The sequence below is a fragment of the Pezoporus flaviventris genome, unplaced genomic scaffold, assembly GCF_033815535.1.
Source record: "Pezoporus flaviventris isolate CSIRO_AGI_PZ_B2104156 unplaced genomic scaffold, CSIRO_AGI_Pfla_v1 ptg000006l, whole genome shotgun sequence".
NCBI lineage: Eukaryota > Metazoa > Chordata > Aves > Psittaciformes > Psittacidae > Pezoporus > Pezoporus flaviventris.
In genome coordinates this window covers 7,018,059-7,036,829 of record NW_026892554.1, presented here as the reverse complement: position 1 = coordinate 7,036,829, position 18,771 = coordinate 7,018,059, and the positions used below count along the sequence as shown (strand labels likewise).

The 18,771-nt window shown below is 43.2% G+C and overlaps 1 protein-coding gene across 1 annotated transcript in view; it reads left to right on the top strand.

The window, feature by feature from the left end:
* Nucleotides 1–18,771, top strand: part of SV2B (synaptic vesicle glycoprotein 2B) — a 56,040-nt gene that overhangs the window by 28,637 nt on the left and 8,632 nt on the right. The window contains exons 3-9 of the mRNA XM_061446739.1: nucleotides 10,450–10,630; nucleotides 11,251–11,402; nucleotides 13,254–13,387; nucleotides 14,121–14,210; nucleotides 16,340–16,450; nucleotides 17,552–17,640; nucleotides 17,843–18,007. Coding sequence (XP_061302723.1) covers nucleotides 10,450–10,630; nucleotides 11,251–11,402; nucleotides 13,254–13,387; nucleotides 14,121–14,210; nucleotides 16,340–16,450; nucleotides 17,552–17,640; nucleotides 17,843–18,007 — 922 coding nt within the window. The remainder of the gene's footprint in view (nucleotides 1–10,449; nucleotides 10,631–11,250; nucleotides 11,403–13,253; nucleotides 13,388–14,120; nucleotides 14,211–16,339; nucleotides 16,451–17,551; nucleotides 17,641–17,842; nucleotides 18,008–18,771) is intronic.

The following is an 18,771-nucleotide window of genomic DNA, read 5'->3' as shown; positions in this document are numbered from 1 at the left end:
TGCTCTCCTGCTCTCCAAAGTTTTCCACTTTGCCCAGGTTTCCCTCCTCTTTATCCCAAAGTCCCAAATGACTGATCTGTGCAGTCTGTTCCTTCTGCACACTAACTGCTCAGTCAGAGCAGTTTGCTAGTGAGTACTGGATCAGAAGTAGTGGAGGTTTGTCTTAGGTCTGTGGAAGGCAATTAATGTGCTGAATCTACTGGCAACACCCTTTTTACATCACCATTAACATCTCCCTATGGTGAAAATACAAAGGCTTTGTTATTGGGAGTGAAACTGAATGGAAAGGTTTGGATGAACAAGTTTTTCCCTTGAACACTGTAAGCCAAAGACAGCAAAGCCTCCCAAATCTCCAAGAATCAGGAAAGGATCCAGCATGGCCCATAGTGAGAGCCAGCTGTGCAATAGTACAGCACATCTGGAAGGAAAATAAAGTAGCTCTCAGAAAAACCTCTTTAGGAAAGGGAGAGTGTGTCTTGATGGACATGTACTGGGGTTGTGGGGAGATCATCAGGGCCTGTATTTCATACGGTCTGGCCTAGAAGCCCTGTCTAAAATGAGGTAAATGCAGATTTTGGATTAGACTCTACCCCTTGATTCAATTGTATTTGCATTGTTTTCATACGACAAAGGCAATGGATAATTATCCATATATAAAGCTCTCACCTTGGGGTACTGAGGTCCTACATACTTTTCTGTTTCTCCTTTTTTCTTTGCACTGGAGGATCAGGATGTTGTTTTCTATAGTTAGCGAGGTTTGGACTGAATTCTGTGCCTTAAAGGTTTTACTGGTTTTGGTTCAGAAACCGCTTTAAAAACCTAGCTCAAAATATCTCAGGTCAGATATCTAAAAGCAAACTGTTGTCAGTTGAGTCCTGGTTTCAAAGGGACTTCCTAATTCACTGGCTCCCTGTGGGACACTGGGCTGGGTGCCTCGGTGGTGAGACCTTCTCTGGAAAGCAGGTCATTTATTTTGGTGCCTGTATGAAAGCTGAGATCTTCTGAAACCCTGACCCCATAAATATCTGTCTCTGTAGAGCTCAAGCTCTCACAGGCACCAGAGTCAGAAAACTTTGAATGTCACAAGAAAATCTCTCTTTGAAGTATTTCTGGCCCAGCCACAGGTAAAAATGAACAAGAAATCTCCCCAGTGAGCTCGTTCTGCTTTTCCCAGCTTAATATTTCCCAGGTGGAAAGTTCAGGGTGTTCTGATAAGCTCTGTAGGAGAAAGGAGACATTTGGGTTCATATCCAGTCCTAGCTCCAGTCTCCCGCACACTGACCAAGCTAATGTGGAACGGCTAAGTAGGGGAAGAACAGTCTTTTCACTGCCTTTCCTGCCCACTTTTAAAGACAGCTTTTGAGAACCTGGTTTTGCAGGACATTTTCTTCTGTCCTTAGGTTGTTCTTAGGGGGATCTGCTGCCAAAGCTTGTATTTGCACTCTTTTGTGGATTAAGTATGAGGAAAAAGAAGAATTTTCTTAAAAACAATAATCATCTTAGTTTGAGGCAGAGTGGAAAGTGGGTATTTATGGGAGTACTCAGTTGTTATTGACTGGCATTGTACATGAGGCAGGTCTCTGATTCAGACCATTTTATTTGTTAAACATGCTTTCTTGTCTGCTGGATACTTCTCTGCTGTAGGTTTCCTCTTGGATCTGAGGTTTGTGAGATGTGAAAATGAATTAAGCATGGCTTAGAAAGCCTTAGATTGCAGAGTGATGCAGGGGTGTGAGTAAAGAATCCCCAAGGGCATGAAAAAGTGAGGGTGTAAGGAGGATGGAGTGGGTATGGGGCTGCTGGAGGATGTAACAGGGAAGAGTGCAAGCCACTGGGTCTGAGAAGGACAAGGAGAGCTTTCCGCCAAACTAAGGGCAGCAGCAGGGAGTGGAGGGTGTTGGAGGTTTGGCAAGCAGCAGGGCAGTGCAGGGACACAAGGTCTGGTTACAGACCTGCCTCCAGCACAGCCTGGTGTGCCGAGAACTGCCCCTGCAAGAGGGTTTCATTCTTTTTCTGAGCAGCTGTGGGCGCACAGCATGATAAGGATGGTTGGATATCAGCCTCTGAAGGGAAAGGCTGGGAAAGTGCTACTGATGGAGACAAGAACATAATCTTCCTCAAAACCTTTCCTAGATTAGCTTCAGCACCCATCCACATGCAACTAGAAAAAAGGTATCTCCTAACATAGCTCTGAGCCTCCAACACATGCTCATTTCCCTCTGTTTCCATTTCCTCAACACTCTGCATGTTGTGCTATTGCAAATTTATCTTGGCAATGCTCAGGGTTCAGTGACTGGTTGACTTGGTGGCAGTCAGAGCTCTTCACCTCAATTTCTGCCTAATGTCCAGTAATGATCTTGCAAAAGTGTGTCTGCACATAATGAACGGAGGGACTGATCAGAGAAGGCACAGATTTCCCTCAAATCATCATGAGTTTTTAAGGAAACAGGGTTGTTATCCACACGTGATTACTGCCCCTTTATTTACCCCTATGTACCAATAAATATGTACAGACAAACTGATCTTTATTCCCAAGTGACTGCTCACCTCAACACATATTTTGATAAGGAAACATACTGAGGTTATCCCAGGTGGAGTTAAGATTGTTTCCAGGCAGCTGCTGAGATTTAAACACACAAGAAGGTCTCAGCCATAATAGGAGAGACCAGGAGGGGAAAAAAATGGGAAGTAAGTCAGATAAGTAATCAAACCCTTGCAGGAACAGAAAGGAACAAATAAGAGAGCTAAAGTAGATACCCCCTAAAGACCAATCTAGTAAAATTCAGCTTCTACTAAGAGGATGCTTTGCATTAAATACTCTGTATAGCGCCTATTTTCCCTCCTTCAGAAAGCAAGAATGGAAAAATATCAAGCAAATTATGACCAAATTATGCAAAAATTACAAATAAACAGATGCCCACAGTGTTTCATGAAATGTGTGAAATGGATATGACACATCTTAGAAAACGTTTACATGTTGTTCTGAAAATAAACATCTCACCATCAGATGCAAATTAACAGCTATTTCAGCCCTAAATATCTCTAGTGGGACAAAACACGTAATTGGAGTTATTCTGTTACATGAAATGCTATTCTGAAGACGATTACAGGGGTAGTACAAAAAAAGAGATAAAAATAAACAATAACTGTATAGATTTTAACACTTTATTTTTCATTAATTTTTACCACTAGTTGTTAAGAATAAGTTTTGTAACTTGTAACAACGTTATTTTTTCCATATTCATTGGCCAAATCTGCTTTGTTGAGCTTTCACCAACAGTAGTCATGCTACTAATAATAAATGTCTGAAATTTACTGGAAGAGGATATTCCTTTTCAGTATAATACATCCTGCCAGAAGCAGAGGGGTTTTTATCAGCTAAGGGTAATCGTATGAAAAGTCATATGATTTGTAATTATTTACTTGCTGAAAGGCACACAGTATCATGATTTGGAGAAATAGCATATAAATGTATATCTTCAAGTGCTTTTAATCACCTCTCAGAGGACTAACCATTCTATGACTAAATATCATGTTTACAAGCGTAAAGCATTAAGTCCACAGCAAGTATACAAGATGGTGCCACAGTGATGTTTTAAACTTCTTCACATCCTGCATATAAAGAACTCAAGGCACAGATAGAGTCAGCCTTTCCCAGATCCCCAGTTGCGTTATCATCGTTTCACAGTTCAATAAACTGAGGCAAGAACATTTTTAAGGGCTTTGCTCATAACTGCAAAACAGCCACACCAATGCCGGGAATAAAATGGAGTTTTCAGGCACACAGCTCCCTTTTCCTTTTTATGATTTCATAATAATATTTTAAGGAGAATATCATCTTACAGACTCTTAACCTCACAATGTTAGATAAAAGTATAGGAAAAAGATCCTATTAGTAATTACGTAGTTAGGTAGCAATTCAAGCTTGGCTGTGTGAGTCAGGTTAAATAGGATGTGTAACTATATCCCTGCTTTTAGTCGTGTGAAGAGGAAGTTTTATTATCAGCTGAGATAAATTCCAGCCTCAGCTTCTCATTGACCTGAATTCACCTGATATTACAGTAAATCCTAATCCCTTTGCAAAGCTTCATGGATTTTCTCCATTTCTTGATTTTTTTCTTCCCTGGATAAGCACAGACAAGCCCAGCCGTGGCTCCCTTGCTCTGCCATGGCTTGTATTGCACCTTCATAGACACAGATACCCACCACAGCAACCAGCTAAACCCTGATGAGACCTGCCCGTGTCTGCATCCCAGACATTGGGCATGAATTCCTGGTGCAAATTTGCTCTTGGGCAGAAACACTCCCAAGGAGCATCATCACCTTGAATAGCAGGGACATGTTAGGGAAAAAAAGGTGGTTTTGTAATTTGGGATCACCTTGTGCAGGTCTGGTATGGGGATGGCTGCATCTCCATTTATATACACTGCAGGAATTTCATCTGAGGGGAGCCACCACGAACAGGTTTTCATTTAACAGCAAAGGGTTTGTTTGGCTTCCTCTGTTGAAAACTTTGCTTTAGCAGAGGGGTTGGGTGGGGGGAACCAGATGGTCCCATGAATATTGTAGTGATGGACAAGTCCCGTGGGGGGACTGTGAAGCCGGCTGAGTGTAAACAGCCACCCACAGCCTGCTGGCAACGCCGGCTGAAGCGTTGGGCGCGCGTTGCCTCGCCAATGCTGCGTCAAAGCGCGCATGGATTCATGCATCCACCTTTGGCTTCCGTGTGCAGAATCCCCTTGATCTCAGCAGCCGGATTCACCCGGTATCCACCCCCAGAGCTCTGAAAATGGAAAGCTGCCTTTCGCATGGGTGATGCGTTTCTCTGTGGCAGAGTCATCAGCTGTAGATGAAGTCTTTCTGCTTGCACTTAATCAAGAAGGCAAGCGCAACGAGACAGCCTTTTCATTCTATTTCCATTTACAAGGTCATGGGGAAAGCACTGATAAGCCTACAAGGAAAAGCAGATTAGGAATTTCACGAAGAAAGGGTGAAAAATGCTACTCAGCTCTCAGGTCATTCTCTGCTGATACTGTGCCCTGTTCTGGGACACTCCAGCCATTGCTAGAGCACAAGGCAGTCAGGTGTATCACTGGTTTATTCCTCTCCTTATATTACTTATGGACAATCAGATCCTGTTCCTTGCCTCATCCCTCTCCCAAATTGCCCAGACCTGACCCTCTAAATTTTGTTTGTGTCCATAAATTGCACCCATGTATAACAGATTCTACACCAGTAAGAGTGTTTGGGGTTTTGTTCTTATTACAGTTCAAATTGCAAGATATATAAGGTCCTAATCCTTCTCTGTTGTCCAAATGCTTTCCCTCTTTAAAAGCCTTCTGTTTTTTACCATAGGGCTGTACTGATAGTAGCCTGGGCTTTGAAAGCAGGTAGGGGCTTCCACATTCCTGTGGTTACTGGCTCCATGCAGACCTGTTAGTAAAGGCGAGAAAACCTTGCTCCTGGACCCATGCAGCCTCCTCACCTTCCTGACAGCCCCAGGGACTGCAGGATTAATTTGTCCCATTGAGCTGGGTTCTTTTCTGCCCAGATTTTCCATTTATTCTACAAGTCTTTGTCCTGACATGGAAAGGATTATTTTCAGTTGTGCCTTATTTTTAAGAACTTTAATCCCATTAACTGTCCATGAAAGAAATTCATGCTTGTGGTGGAGATTTAGGTAGATCTTGAATATTTTGTTTTCTTTCCTTATAAGTATGCATTTAATCATACTGAAATAGTAAAATGCTAGTGTATTTTACTGTTGTGTAGCACACATATAGCTGTATACTGTATCTGCCCTTCCTTATTCCTAGAACTTCAGCTTTTAAGTCCACAATTCCAGTCTAACATGGAGCACACAACTTTCATTAAGGCTAATAAATTTCTCAGGGTGAAAATCCTGTATGTGTTACCTCTTTTCTAATGGGAAGAAGCCCAATCCCATATTTTCCTTATAACTTCAGCATTGTATGAGTCATAACCTGAAATTTATTCTTAGAATTTCTGCTCTTTGGTTTTCTACTGATTTCATGGAAGGCTATTGCAGGCTTTCCCACGGGTATACGTTATACTCCATTACCTGTGGAATACCCTGCAAATAATGGCTTATTCAGAGTTGTCTTTAGCATTTCACCTAGCATTGTATGTGTTAATTTGAAAGCTGAGCCCTCATAGCACAGCCTAGATCTGCATGGTTTGAAGCTAAGTTTCTGGTACAGACTCTTGTGGTATTCTATAGAATATTTGGTGGACAAAAGTAACACAGCAAAAGAATACCATTTAGTGACCACTTTTCTTGGTCTAATTCTCCTTAAAATAGAGTTTCTCTGATATGATCTGGACCTCTTTCAGAGGTAACAACCATCACTGTTCTCTCCAGAAGACTGTGTCTCCTGCATAGAGGCTGAGTAACTATTCCATTCTTCCCTGAGTCCCTGCCACTTTATTGTTAATCCAGGACACATCAATCTGCAAAGCCTGACATTGTTCTGCACCTTGGATCCCAAGATCCACCAGATGACAGTGTTTTATGACAGCTGTCCCAACAGTTTTAATGATACTGGCCAGGACATGCAGGCTTCCCAGAAGAGACCTCTTCATTACAATAAAGCATCCTGCTGATTTTGTTTCAACCCTGAAGAACATATTTTTATTGCCAGGATCTTTCCCCTCATAAACTGGCCAAGCAGACAGCCTCTGGTCATCCCTGAGGTTTCTCTTACTACGGATCTTCATTGGTTTAAATTTCTAGGTGACAATGCATCCATCCATTGATTTATCACGTACAACAGCCAATTAAAGCCACATCCTCTGAGTTCATAACATTAACATCTCTGCTGTGATTTATGTTGCTCACTGCTTCATAGAATCATAGAATGGTTAGGGTTGGAAAGGACCTTAAGAGCATCTAATTCCGCCCCCCCTGCCATGGGCAGGGACACCTCACACTGAACCATGTCACCCAGGCTCTGTCCAAGCTGGCCTTGAACACTGCCAGAGATGGAGCATTTACCACTTTGTGGATGCTGTCTTACAGAGATGTAATCTCTCTTCCATCACAAGTCTCGGCTCCTCAGTGAGAATCTACAAGGGTTTGCTCACAAAAGCAGCTCCACTTCACTTCTTGATGCCCTGTTTCAAGCACTGCCACATCCCATGTGGGTTGGGCTGTGCTGTGAGCCACTGTGCTGGCAGTGCTCACTGTCAGATGGGTGGCTGTGATGCACCAGTGAGTACAGGGTGCATCATCACTTCTGTCTGCTGGCTGCAATCAGAGCTGCTCTATTAAATGTAGCTCAGGAGCCAGAGTAAAAGCATTAAGCCTCACAGCACTGCATTAAAAGTCATCCTTCAAAACCATTTTGGACTGATGCAGTTTTTTATCTCTATTGCTTATAATTTGCACTTCAGCAACAAACTGGAGGCCAAAGCTGATAGAGAAAGTGATCCCACATTCTCAGTATGTATCTTCATTCTACTGAATGTATCTACTCTGATTGCTGCAGATCAGCATGTGAAACCTTTACACACCTTCATATCACCTCACCAGGACAGTTCGGGTCAGGAGGGAAGGGCAGAGGATGTGGGTATTGATTGCACAGAGCACCATGCTTATGGTGGAGGTACAATTGCACTGGCAAAATTCTGTGCTGTGGTTCTGGTACAAAAGCTGTTAAGAGGTGAGAACATTTATTTTGCCTTTGACACACAAAATCCTGCTTGTCCGTTTCATATTGTGTGGATAGGAAAAAAGTAGCATTGTTCATAGAGAGGTGACCTCACCACCCTGCTATGGAACAGGAGGGGTTTCAGAAGTCCAAACTTTTCCACTTCTGATTGGTGTGAGACAAGCATCCTTCAAATGCTCAGTGGATCTCTGCTGTATGCTTTTAATTTAGTAATGCATTTCCAGTCAAAAGAATGACAGGACTGGCTGCCAAATAACCTTTTGCATTAATCTTTAGCTAGCTTTGCTGCATGCCACAGAAGAATCTTCAGCCATCAGAATGGTTGCCTTGTTTAAACATCAATGAATTGCAAAAAAATTCATTGTCACCTTCTTTTCCAAGAGATGTACTTGGCAGAACAGGCTGTGGGGAAGATGTTAGCTCTCAAGAGAAGTCAACACTTGGTTCAAGGTGAGGAACAAGCTTCCAAAGGGTTGTTCTTCAACCATGCCTGGAAAATGTTGCTTTTAGCTGCACTTCTTCAGTCAGTGAATAGGAATGTTTCCTATTAAGGCACTGTATTTACTTGCTTAGCATCCGTTGCCTTTACTAGGGGTCAGGGAAACAGGGACCACTGCTGCTTTTCTTGAGTTATGGTATTTCCTTCAGCCTCTGCTCAGCTGGGTCTTGAACCTGACATGCCCCCAGTCTCCAAACATCTCCAAGACTAATTTTTTTCCTTCAAGAATTCCCTGCACTGCAAATTCTGCTTTCCAGCAAGCATTATTCCTCCATCCTGACATAGTTCAGCTTCTCTGGATCATATCCAACCATGATCAGGTCCCATCAGGATATACACAGCAGGCATGTGTAGCATATAGACATAGACTATCATCCTGCCTGAGGTGTCCAAGATGATACAAGAGGTTGGGAGCAGCCTCTTGCACCTCTCTGCTCCTCAGGAAACTACCTCCTTCTGAAGGCAGTGATGGTGACTCTGTGGACCACTAGCTTGCAGGAGACAGCTCTGAGAGATACACAGCTTAGTAGCCAAGGAGCTGCTGATGCATTAACAATGTTCTTGGGTATGCTGCCCCAAACTTTCCTTGTCAGCAGCTGTCAGAGCCATTGGAGCATGCAATAAAGTCCCCCAATCACTAAGGGTTTTGGTCCTGCCATGCTAAGGCAGAGGCAGCCGCAGCCATACACAGCAAGCAGACAAAGCATGAAGGGCTTTGTCTTTTGCACTGGGACTTCAGCAGCATTAATCCACCCCTTGACAGTCTGACTCCTTGTGGTCTTGCCTCATCTGGGCTTTTCAGAGGAGCCTTGGAGACATATGATCCTGCCTGATCCCTTCCATCCTTACATCTTTCCTGGCCCAAAGGAATGAGCAAAGATTTGTTCACAGATGAGGCTAAAACAAAACTCTGAAGCCCAGAGGCCAATACAGCCTTCAAAGACCTGGTCCATAGGGAGCCAGATGCTGCACTCATCAATTCCCAGATGTTGTTCCTTAACAGCAGTATAAATCATTTCATTCTAGTTGATCAGTATTTCCAACCCTCTGGCACCAATTGCTATCACATTTTAAATGCTTAATATCTGATCCTGTTGTGCTTGCCAGCAAAAGGACCATAACCTGTGACTCTTCCTAGGACTATTGCTCACTGAAGTCTCTACATCTGGAAAGCAGATAAAATAAATGAGGAAAAAAAAGTACTCCTGGACCTTTGAGCTTTTATTAATTGGTGCTAGTTACACTGGTGCCCGCATAAAGGAAAAGGCACAATGACAGGTAACCCTTCTGGTGGCACTGTCAGTAGAAGAGCCAAGGACAGCTGCTGTGTTTTCTAGGCCAGAATCATAAGCACATAGTGAGGTGGGTACAGGGAACCTATACTTTTCTGTTCAGCCTGGCACTAAATGTAGTCTCTGAAATGGTCTTTGAGGACCCCATAGTAGAAGATCTAATGAAGTCAAGTTAAAAAGAATTCATTTTCTTAACAATGTCAGAGCAATAACTACAGAGCAAACTGTCAAGACAAGTAATAGACTCTCCCTTCCTGAAATTCTCAGCTCAAGACTGCACTCTCTTCCTTAAGTTGTCTTTTAGTTAGATGCCAGATCTTGGCTCAGTAACAAAAGAAGTAGTTGTACTACATAGGTGAGTCTCAGTAACAGACTGATCCTTTCAGATAAAGCCAGGAAAAACAGAGTGGAAGAGATGATAGACTGCAAAGGAATCGTGTAGGATAGGTAATGTGCAAAGAGAGTTAGCTATGCTTTAGCACTCTGCTCTCACAGCATTCTGAGCATAAACATCAGCCAGAGAGAGCCCCACACATCTTCAGTCCCATTGTGCTCAGGGGGGTTAGTGGGGTTAAGATACCAGACTTCCGTTGTACTGTTGGTGGCACATAGCTGGGACACGTGCATCCTAAGCTGCTTATGTGTGGCCATTGCTTACGTGCGGGGGATATGTGAGCAGCAAGGTTGGGAAAGAAAGATTTGGGTCTAGTCAAATAGGGTATGTCTGTATTGCATGAAGCAGTGAAGTAGGAAGTGACACAAGCTCTTGGACACAAGGTGGGAAAGCTAGGTTCCACCAATGGATAGAGTTTCTGGCACATGAAATAGCTAATTTGAGGGGATAGGAGTATCTCCATGTTATTGCATAGTATGGCACCTCAACATTGGGTACTATACACGCACTTTAAAATCTGCATGCCATTTCCACCTGGTTACCAAACTCACTGTCTCTCTTTCTCACTTCTAGGTTTGATAGTCTACTTAGGAATGATGGTGGGGGCTGTCATGCTGGGCGGCCTTGCTGACAAACTGGGAAGAAAGCAATGCCTCATCATATCACTTGCAATCAACGCTGCCTTCGCATTCCTCTCCTCCTTCGTCCAGGGATATGGATTCTTCCTCTTCTGCCGCCTTATCTCGGGCCTCGGGTGGGTGATTGGTGAATCCATCCCAAGTCCTAGGGGAGTCTCATCATGGGTCAGCAGTTTGGATGTATGGGGTGGGAGAAGGAAGGCTGATTGGGTGATGCATCTCTGGTACCAAGCCACGATGGCACTGCTGTTTAACACGTGTGGTTGCATTACCTCACTCTTGACCCTTAAAGCATTAGTGGTAGGAAAATTTAGTCATTGGCATTCTTCTGGTACTGTCCAAATTGCGCAGTTGGCGAATGAGACTGATAAATGCCCACCTCAGTTTACAGTTCTCACTGCCAGGGCCTCCAGTGAGGCCCTCAGCAGTTCCCATTGCCTGCATTTTGCCTTCCTAAAATGAGTGATCACAAAATAACACCACAGAAGATGTCTAAGTGAAGAACACTGCCTTTATATAAACTGTACAGGAAATTCATCTTTCATAAGAAGGACCTTGTTTATCTTTGATGTCTAAGGCCAGTCTAGCCAAAGAGATAATGCTAATTTTTCCTGCAAGTCCCACCTATGTGCAGCACATCTGTGAGTGTGACCTTCCCTCTTTACATGTGCAGTCCTACCTACAAAGACATTGAAGATGACTCTTATTCTTCCCATGTGCTGTTTTTTCTCCTCAGTATTGGGGGTACCCTCCCTATCGTGTTTGCCTATTTCTCTGAATTCCTATCTCGTGAGAAGAGGGGGGAACACCTGAGCTGGCTTTGCATGTTCTGGATGATTGGTGGCATTTTTGCCTCAGCAATGGCTTGGAGCATCATCCCACATTACGGTAATTGGTTTGTGCTTTTGATTTTTGACGACACCGCATTCCTGCATCGCTAAACTACCCCAAAACCCCGCACAGGTAGCATTATTCAGTCCTTACACATCCCAGCATAAACAACACTGAAAATAACAGATACTTGAAGTGCACACAAAAAATCTGATAAATAGACTGCAGATTGATTGACTGATAGTAAGGCTGTAAATAGGACTGATGAGGGCTGCTTTGCATCAAAAGCTTCAAATACACCTCTGGAATTATACTGCCAGAGCCTGAGCTCTTAATCTAAATGTCAGTGTACCCAGGGAAAACTGGACTGAGATCTTATTGCAAAAAAGCATCCAATTATCAAGAATAAGTAACTTTAACCAGGAAATTACTGGGTGCTATAAATGATTGCAGTGAGGACAGTACATATTCTTCTCCTTAGCCAAGTGTCAACACTCTCAGGGCTGTATATTTGGCAACACATCTTGCCAGCATATGACGGGCTGGAGTCACATCTGACTTCCCCTAAATGGGTTTGGGAGCGGAATGGGTTCTCTGCCCAGAGCTGGAAGTAGATGGATGTACTCTGGAACACATTGGTGCTCTGGGGAGCAAAAATTTGCATGTTGTGGTTTTCCTTGTAACTCACGTATACCCCAGGAAACATCAGAAGCAAATATCTGCTGGAAAAGATTAATTCCCTTGGTATTCAGTGACACCAGCTGTTGGCAAAATCCTGTTTGAGGAAAGTAGGACAGGCCACAAAGACCATGAAGAAAAAACACTAACATACACCTATCAAAACATTTTTACCATGTTTAAAGTGCACTCAGCATAAAGAAATATTCATGCTTTTGATTGATTTGACAGAGACGGTTGGAACAAACAGGCAAACTTCCTGCAGAGTGGTGTCAGGTTGAAAGAGTTCTGTTATCTGCAACTACACTTGCTTTAAAAAGCCCTCACGTATTTCCATTACATTTCTTTTTCAGATGAGTTTTTGGTGCTATATTTTTATAGCTTCTCTTTTTGATTTCCCATGTTCCACCTACTATTTTGGAACTTGGTGAAATGAGTAGAACACCATGAGACTGATTCAGATGAGACCTCTGCAAAAAACATCCCTCGATGGTTTCCTCAGTGCGTGGATAAAAATGTTTATAGAAAAGAATAGAATTAAACATTCCTTCTAAGATTTGAGCCTAGGAAAGATAAAAGGAGCAATGTAAGAATGATGCTGCACTTTCTAGTCCTTAGAAGGGGAACAGCTGACCTGGTTAGGTATCAGGAAAAGAGCAGGAGAGGGGAAATCTCAAATGCAGGATTAAGATCTTGAGTCTTCTAAGTTTGAATCCCAGCTCAGGGCCTGTAGGTCTGGAAAAAAACAAACTTGATTTCCTAGCTTGCTTCCATGAAATGTGAAAACCATGTGTGATGTAGGAGATGGAAAGGAGCTGTCTCTAATGTGCCTCTCAGATCAGAGAAGCTTTAACCTTTATAAACTTTTTATAACATCATCGAGAAGCAATAAATTACGGCCCTGATTCCTCTACCCTTTCCCACCTTTACTTCCTTATATCTTCATGGAGCTATTCATATCACTAGCTGATTTCTAAGCTCAAAGATAAAAGTTTGTTCAAAGGCAGAGCCTAAGCAAGTATGTCCCATTTTCTGTAATGAGCATGAACTCAGTTGCTGTTACCTACTGAGCATGCTATTGAAACTCTAAGAGCCATCATTACTAAGAATAGCAAACTTCCAGCCTGTCCCCATGTCATACAGTGCTCTAAAGTTCAGAGCTGCTTTCGCAGAGAAAAACTCAGAATGCCTTTGTGAGTATTGTTACTTTCTGGCTTTTTCTGTTTCCAGGCTGGGGGTTCAGTATGGGAACCAAGTACCACTTCCACAGCTGGAGAGTCTTTGTGCTTGTCTGCTCTCTGCCCTGTGTCGCCTCCCTGGTGGCACTCAAATTCATGCCTGAAAGCCCACGGTTTTTGCTGGAGGTAAGATGATTCATCTGAACGTGGCAGTCTGATATCAGCACAGGATAGCTGGTCCCTAATGCGTCACCCTCTGTCTGTCTTTGTTCCATCAAACATGCATAGCACAAGCTCAGACGCAAAAGGGTCTATGCTAGCTCCACAGATTGCTTAAGCCCCAAAGATAACAGACTACAGGGTCAGTCACGATGGTTAGTGGTTTACTGCCATGTGTGGTAAAAAAGAAGGCGTAAGGGCTGGGAATTTTGTAAGTCAAAGGCATTTTGAAAACATCTCACAGAGTTTGGGCATGTAACTAATGAATCCTGGTGGAAAAGCAAAGGGCGGAGTACATTTTACTGAGTAAAACATAAATCTCAGAAATCTTTCGCAACTATTATTTATCCCCATTTCACAGATGTGAAATGTGGCAAGACCTAGTGCAAGTTAACCCTGCAAGTCTTTAGCAGAGGTTTGGTTAGAGCCCTAAATCTCCTCATCCATCCCCTTTTATCTAGTTTGAAGGCTCTGTCCCTGACTCCTTTTCTGCCTCAGCCAGTTTTAGGGTAACTCATTTCCTCAGCACAGAGAGGCTGCACTCTGTGAATACAAGCTGCTGTCAGCTCTTTGCCTTAATGCAGGCAGTGCTGTATGTGTGCTTCTCCACTATACTGGACCTCTAGAATTGGTTCTATGCTTTAATAAATTACTGATCTGGAAACCCCAACATCTGTTTTCCTTTCTTTGGTGCTTTCAGATAGGTAAACATGATGAAGCCTGGATGATCCTCAAGCAAGTTCATGACACCAACATGAGGGCCAAGGGCGAGCCAGAGAGGGTGTTTACGGTGAGTTTAACACAGCCATCAGATGTAATAGCTGGACTTATCTTCTTCAGCGCAACACAGTGCCAGTTTATTCCTCCTTAAGGTTCTTTTAATGTAACCTCCCCTAGTAATCAGAAAAAGGACTTTGAGACACATTTTATGTACTTAAAGTTAGATGTCAATCTGGCTTTATTTCAAGGATTAGTCAATCCTGTGAATTGCAGTGAATACTCTTCATTCCTGGTGTTACTCTACAGCATATAGACCAGTGAATTTCCAATTACACACACAGGTAATTAGTTTGCTTTAAGAGACTAAAACCAAATAAAAGAGATATTAACCATGTGGGAGATCTGAGTCACTCCTTTCTCCATTCTGGCTTCTAATCAAACTCTGATTAAACTTCACTTACCTTCTAATGAGCTTCCCAAACTCCACCTGCCTCATATCCAGTCTTTAACCTCTCCAAGGGAAAGTGGGATGAGTGGCTATTACTCATTAGTCTGCTGCTTGTTGTGAAAAAGGTCACATCAGTGGCCTTTGTTAATAGTAAAATCAGGTAAGAGGTCTATGCTGGGGTTAGGTGCAAATTACTGTTATTCAGTTGTAAGCTCCCAGTGAGCCAGCCAGGGAATAGCTTTTGAGTTATGCTTTTAGAGATGAGAGGATGTGTGCTCTTAAAGGATGGAGAAAAGGGGATATGGTTATATGTAAAACACCTTTTTAAGCAAGGAGAGCAGAGTTCCATGCTTAAAATGGTTGTCTTGAAACAGGGTTCCTCAGGAGTGATCCTTCAAGAAATTAAAGTTTAATATCTGTGCATGACAACTGTGTGCAGGTTCAGGTGGGTACTTAATGAGCATGGGTCGTTTTTAGGCTACCAGCCATTTGACTAATGTGAGCCTTGATAGCAAAGAGAAAACTTCTCTTTAAATCCCTACTTGGCTTTGTTGTAATGCTGAGCTGGGCTGGCCAGTCCTGCTGCGTGGTGGGAGGAAAAGAGGACTGAAATTCAAATGTGTGTGTATGTGTGTGCATGTATACATATCTATATCGCAATGTATGGCACTATGAGAGCCTGAGCTGAGTAGGAGAATGAAGAAGCAGCTGTACAACACCCATTAGTGCTCATTACTCCATCCAGCAGTGTCATGACTGCTACAGCATGAGCTGATCTCAGTATCACACCTCGAGGTGTGGCGTACCGGCTGACTCAAGATGTACTGACATCCTCTGGCATGGGCAGGCAATCCGTGCGGCTGGTGTAGCACAAACTGTCAGATTCCATGTTTTTCTGATAGGCCAGGAGTTGTCAGTTTGTGGTGAGTCAGCTGGTGCCGGGACAGTTCCCAGATCTGACATTTAAACGGTGCCAGCAGTAGGAAGAGCTGAGCCAAGGCGCTCATTCATACATGGAGATTTATTCACCTCCTTCTCGTATTTACCAACAGATCTGGTTTCCCTGAATATGTCCTTCATTTAAGGCTACTGAGCAAATATTTTCTGGGTCCTATTTTTAAAGGTTCTTGATCAGTCCAGTTCAGGGGCTCAGTGTTGAGAGTTCAGGCTGGTTTAGTGAAATGAACTGATTGCGTGGTGCGGGCTCACTTGATGACAGGATGCATTTTCAGATGCCGAGATTCCCATCTACACGTTCATTTGTCATAGCAGTTCTGCCAGTGGTGCTTAAAAGGTGCTGAATGAGAAACATTCCTGCCAGTTGTCTTTAAAAAGATCCCGAGGGCACAGCTAGATGCAAATACAAGCGGCTGATCTTGGAGATAACTTTTACTGTAATTGCCTTATCCTAATTTCTAGTGCGAATCTAAGGCATAGAGAAATAATAAGGTAGCACACAGACACATTAGCCAATGAACTGAGGTGGATGTGATGCACTGAAAATATCTCATGGAAGGAGAGAAAGAAAGGGTGGAGGAATGGATGAAAGAAGGGAAGGAGGACTGGCTTATTTCTGTACTAAAATCTCTTGCTGTAATTGACTCGGTTAGCTCGTTTGTTAGTGATAACATTCAAGGAAAAGATAGTATTGGATATCAGGGGAAATCATTGCCCAAGGGACAGTGGAATTTAAATCCACTGAAGATCAGTTGTAGAAACTTTGGTCCAATTTTTCTTTTCCTCTCCCCCAGGTTTCCTATATCAAAACTCCAAAGCAAGTGGATGAATTTATTGAAATCCAGAGCTCAACAGGGACCTGGTACCAGCGGTGGATGGTCAGAATCTCAACTACTTTTAAACAGGTAAAGAGAATTAAAAACATCCCACAAGGGCTTTTGAGCTTCTTGAGGCTCCAATGCCTCATTGCTTCAGGTCATTGTGTCTTGAAACCCTGATTCTCACTCAAGAATATCTCCTGGTGTTTGCAAAGGGTTGTAATCTGATTGCACTTCCAATGCAGACTGGTGAATCTGCAAACTGCCACGCTACCAGCCAGGGCCCAAAACGCCTCTGTGAGCATCACAGTAGTCCTGCTGTGCAGAGCTTCCAGGACAAGTGCCAGGCATTGACTCTTCTGAGCAGATAAATATTGATTTCCTCTCCCCCAAGCCGAAACGAATTTACCACCCACAGTGGATTCAGAAGAGTGTTTGCACCTTGTTCCTGCTGAGGCTGAGTTTCTAACAAGGTTATATTGTCTCTTCAGCTAATTTAACCTGTCACACATGCTACGCTGCTTACCTACGCCCATGCAGAACTTGATGGAAAATCTTGCTAGATACAGCATAGGAAGATGAGCTTAAAGTAAAGCAGAGTCTTTCTTATTTAATAGCAATAGAGGTGCTGTACTATTGCTATATTTATGTAGCAAGTTAAGAGCATTAGTTGCATCCCCTCATATTCTTGGCAGTATTTTCTGCAACAGGTCAAGATGAGCAGGTTTTGGTCCACCCCCTGCTCTGCTTGGCTCCATCCTGGTCTAAGTTAATCTTATCCCTCTTAAAGGGCCAGCTGCATTTGGGTTTTTGCTCTTCAGTGAGCTCTGGAGCTTGATTTGAAAGCTCCCCTGAGACCATGCATGTATTTGAAAAGACAATGTCAGAGGGTTTGAGAAAAGGCTTGAATCCACATTTACTGACACAACCTGAGAGAGGCACTGCATTACCCAGCTCAGCCCGAGTCGTGCTCATCAGAGAGGGTTCAGATCAAGCACCATGGCACATAGCTGAATAAATGATCTTTTTATAAGCCATTTATCTTGGTAAATATAATTCTGAACAAACACTGAACATGAGCCACACATCTGAGCCCTTTGTGAGCCCTTTTTACTGGCGTTAGATTTATGATGCACTCAGAGTCTGCTAGGGTGTCCTTGCAGCTCATTCTTTCTTGTGGCTTTGTAGGTCTGGGACAACGTGCTATATTGTTTAACAGCCCAGTACAGGATGAACACACTGATGCTGGCTGTGGTTTGGTTTACAATGGCCTTAAGGTAAGGTACTTATTTAACTCAACATGCTTTTGAGATAAGCTGAGTGTTTAGAGCAGGGAGACACTTTGCTTGGTCCTGTGTCAGAGCTAAGCAAGAGTTTGTATCAGAAATGCTTTTGCATTAGGTGTTTAACAAGTTTACATGGTATGAAGTAGGTCATTGTATCTTGTATCCCTAATGTATGTCTCCCATCCTACTACAGTTACTATGGCCTTATTGTCTGGTTCCCTGATATGATCCGGTATCTCCAAGAAGAGGCATATGAATCCCGAATGAAGGTCTTTGATGAGGAAGAAGTTTCACACTTCACCTTTAATTTCACTCTGGAAAACCAGATCCATAGAAATGGGGAATACAGAAATGATAAGTAAGTGAACAGAACTTGGTTTGATGCATGTGAACTGAAATTCAGTTCTAGAAATCTTTTAGATAGATAGATAGAGATTATTTTTTTCCACCACCTTGTAAATCTGTTGTTCTTTTGGACAAAGAATCAAATCCCAAAGGCAGTTTTCCACAGACCAAATATCCTTTTTATCCTGGTTTTCACACGCTCTGCCTCAGACACTCCATCTCCAGATCCAAAGGGGTGCCTGGGAGGAGTCCTGCTCCCAGCAGCCCCGCCTTGGGAGCAGGGCGGTGGGTGCCCCGGTTGTGCTGGGTACGCTGAGGTGACTTCTCTTTCCTTAGCACACACTGACATCTACTGGTTTTGGGCAGCAGAGCTCATCACTTGCAACGAAACTGCTCTCTGCTGCATTGCCAAAACGAAAAGCTATTTTCTCTTGAAGTCCTTGATATGACTTATCCTGCTCTCCATCCTACAGCCCATTAGTGCGTGCTATGCCATGGCCAGTTGTACTGGTGTGCTTCTCCCACACCGGCCAGCATCTCCCCACAGAACGAGTGTGTCACCTTCTCTTAGTGCTCTAAAGTCAGTGAAGTTGCTCTGACAGAACAAGTGTTTTTCTCCCTTTCTTCTATTTGGTCTGGGCCTATTGGTGTTTTCTTCTGCATCCAGCCTAGACCAAATCACTATAGTGATTCCACACTACCACTACAGTGGTTCCATACCACTATAAATCCTAGTGATTCGTAGCAGGCTATTATTACTCTTCTAAATACCAATAA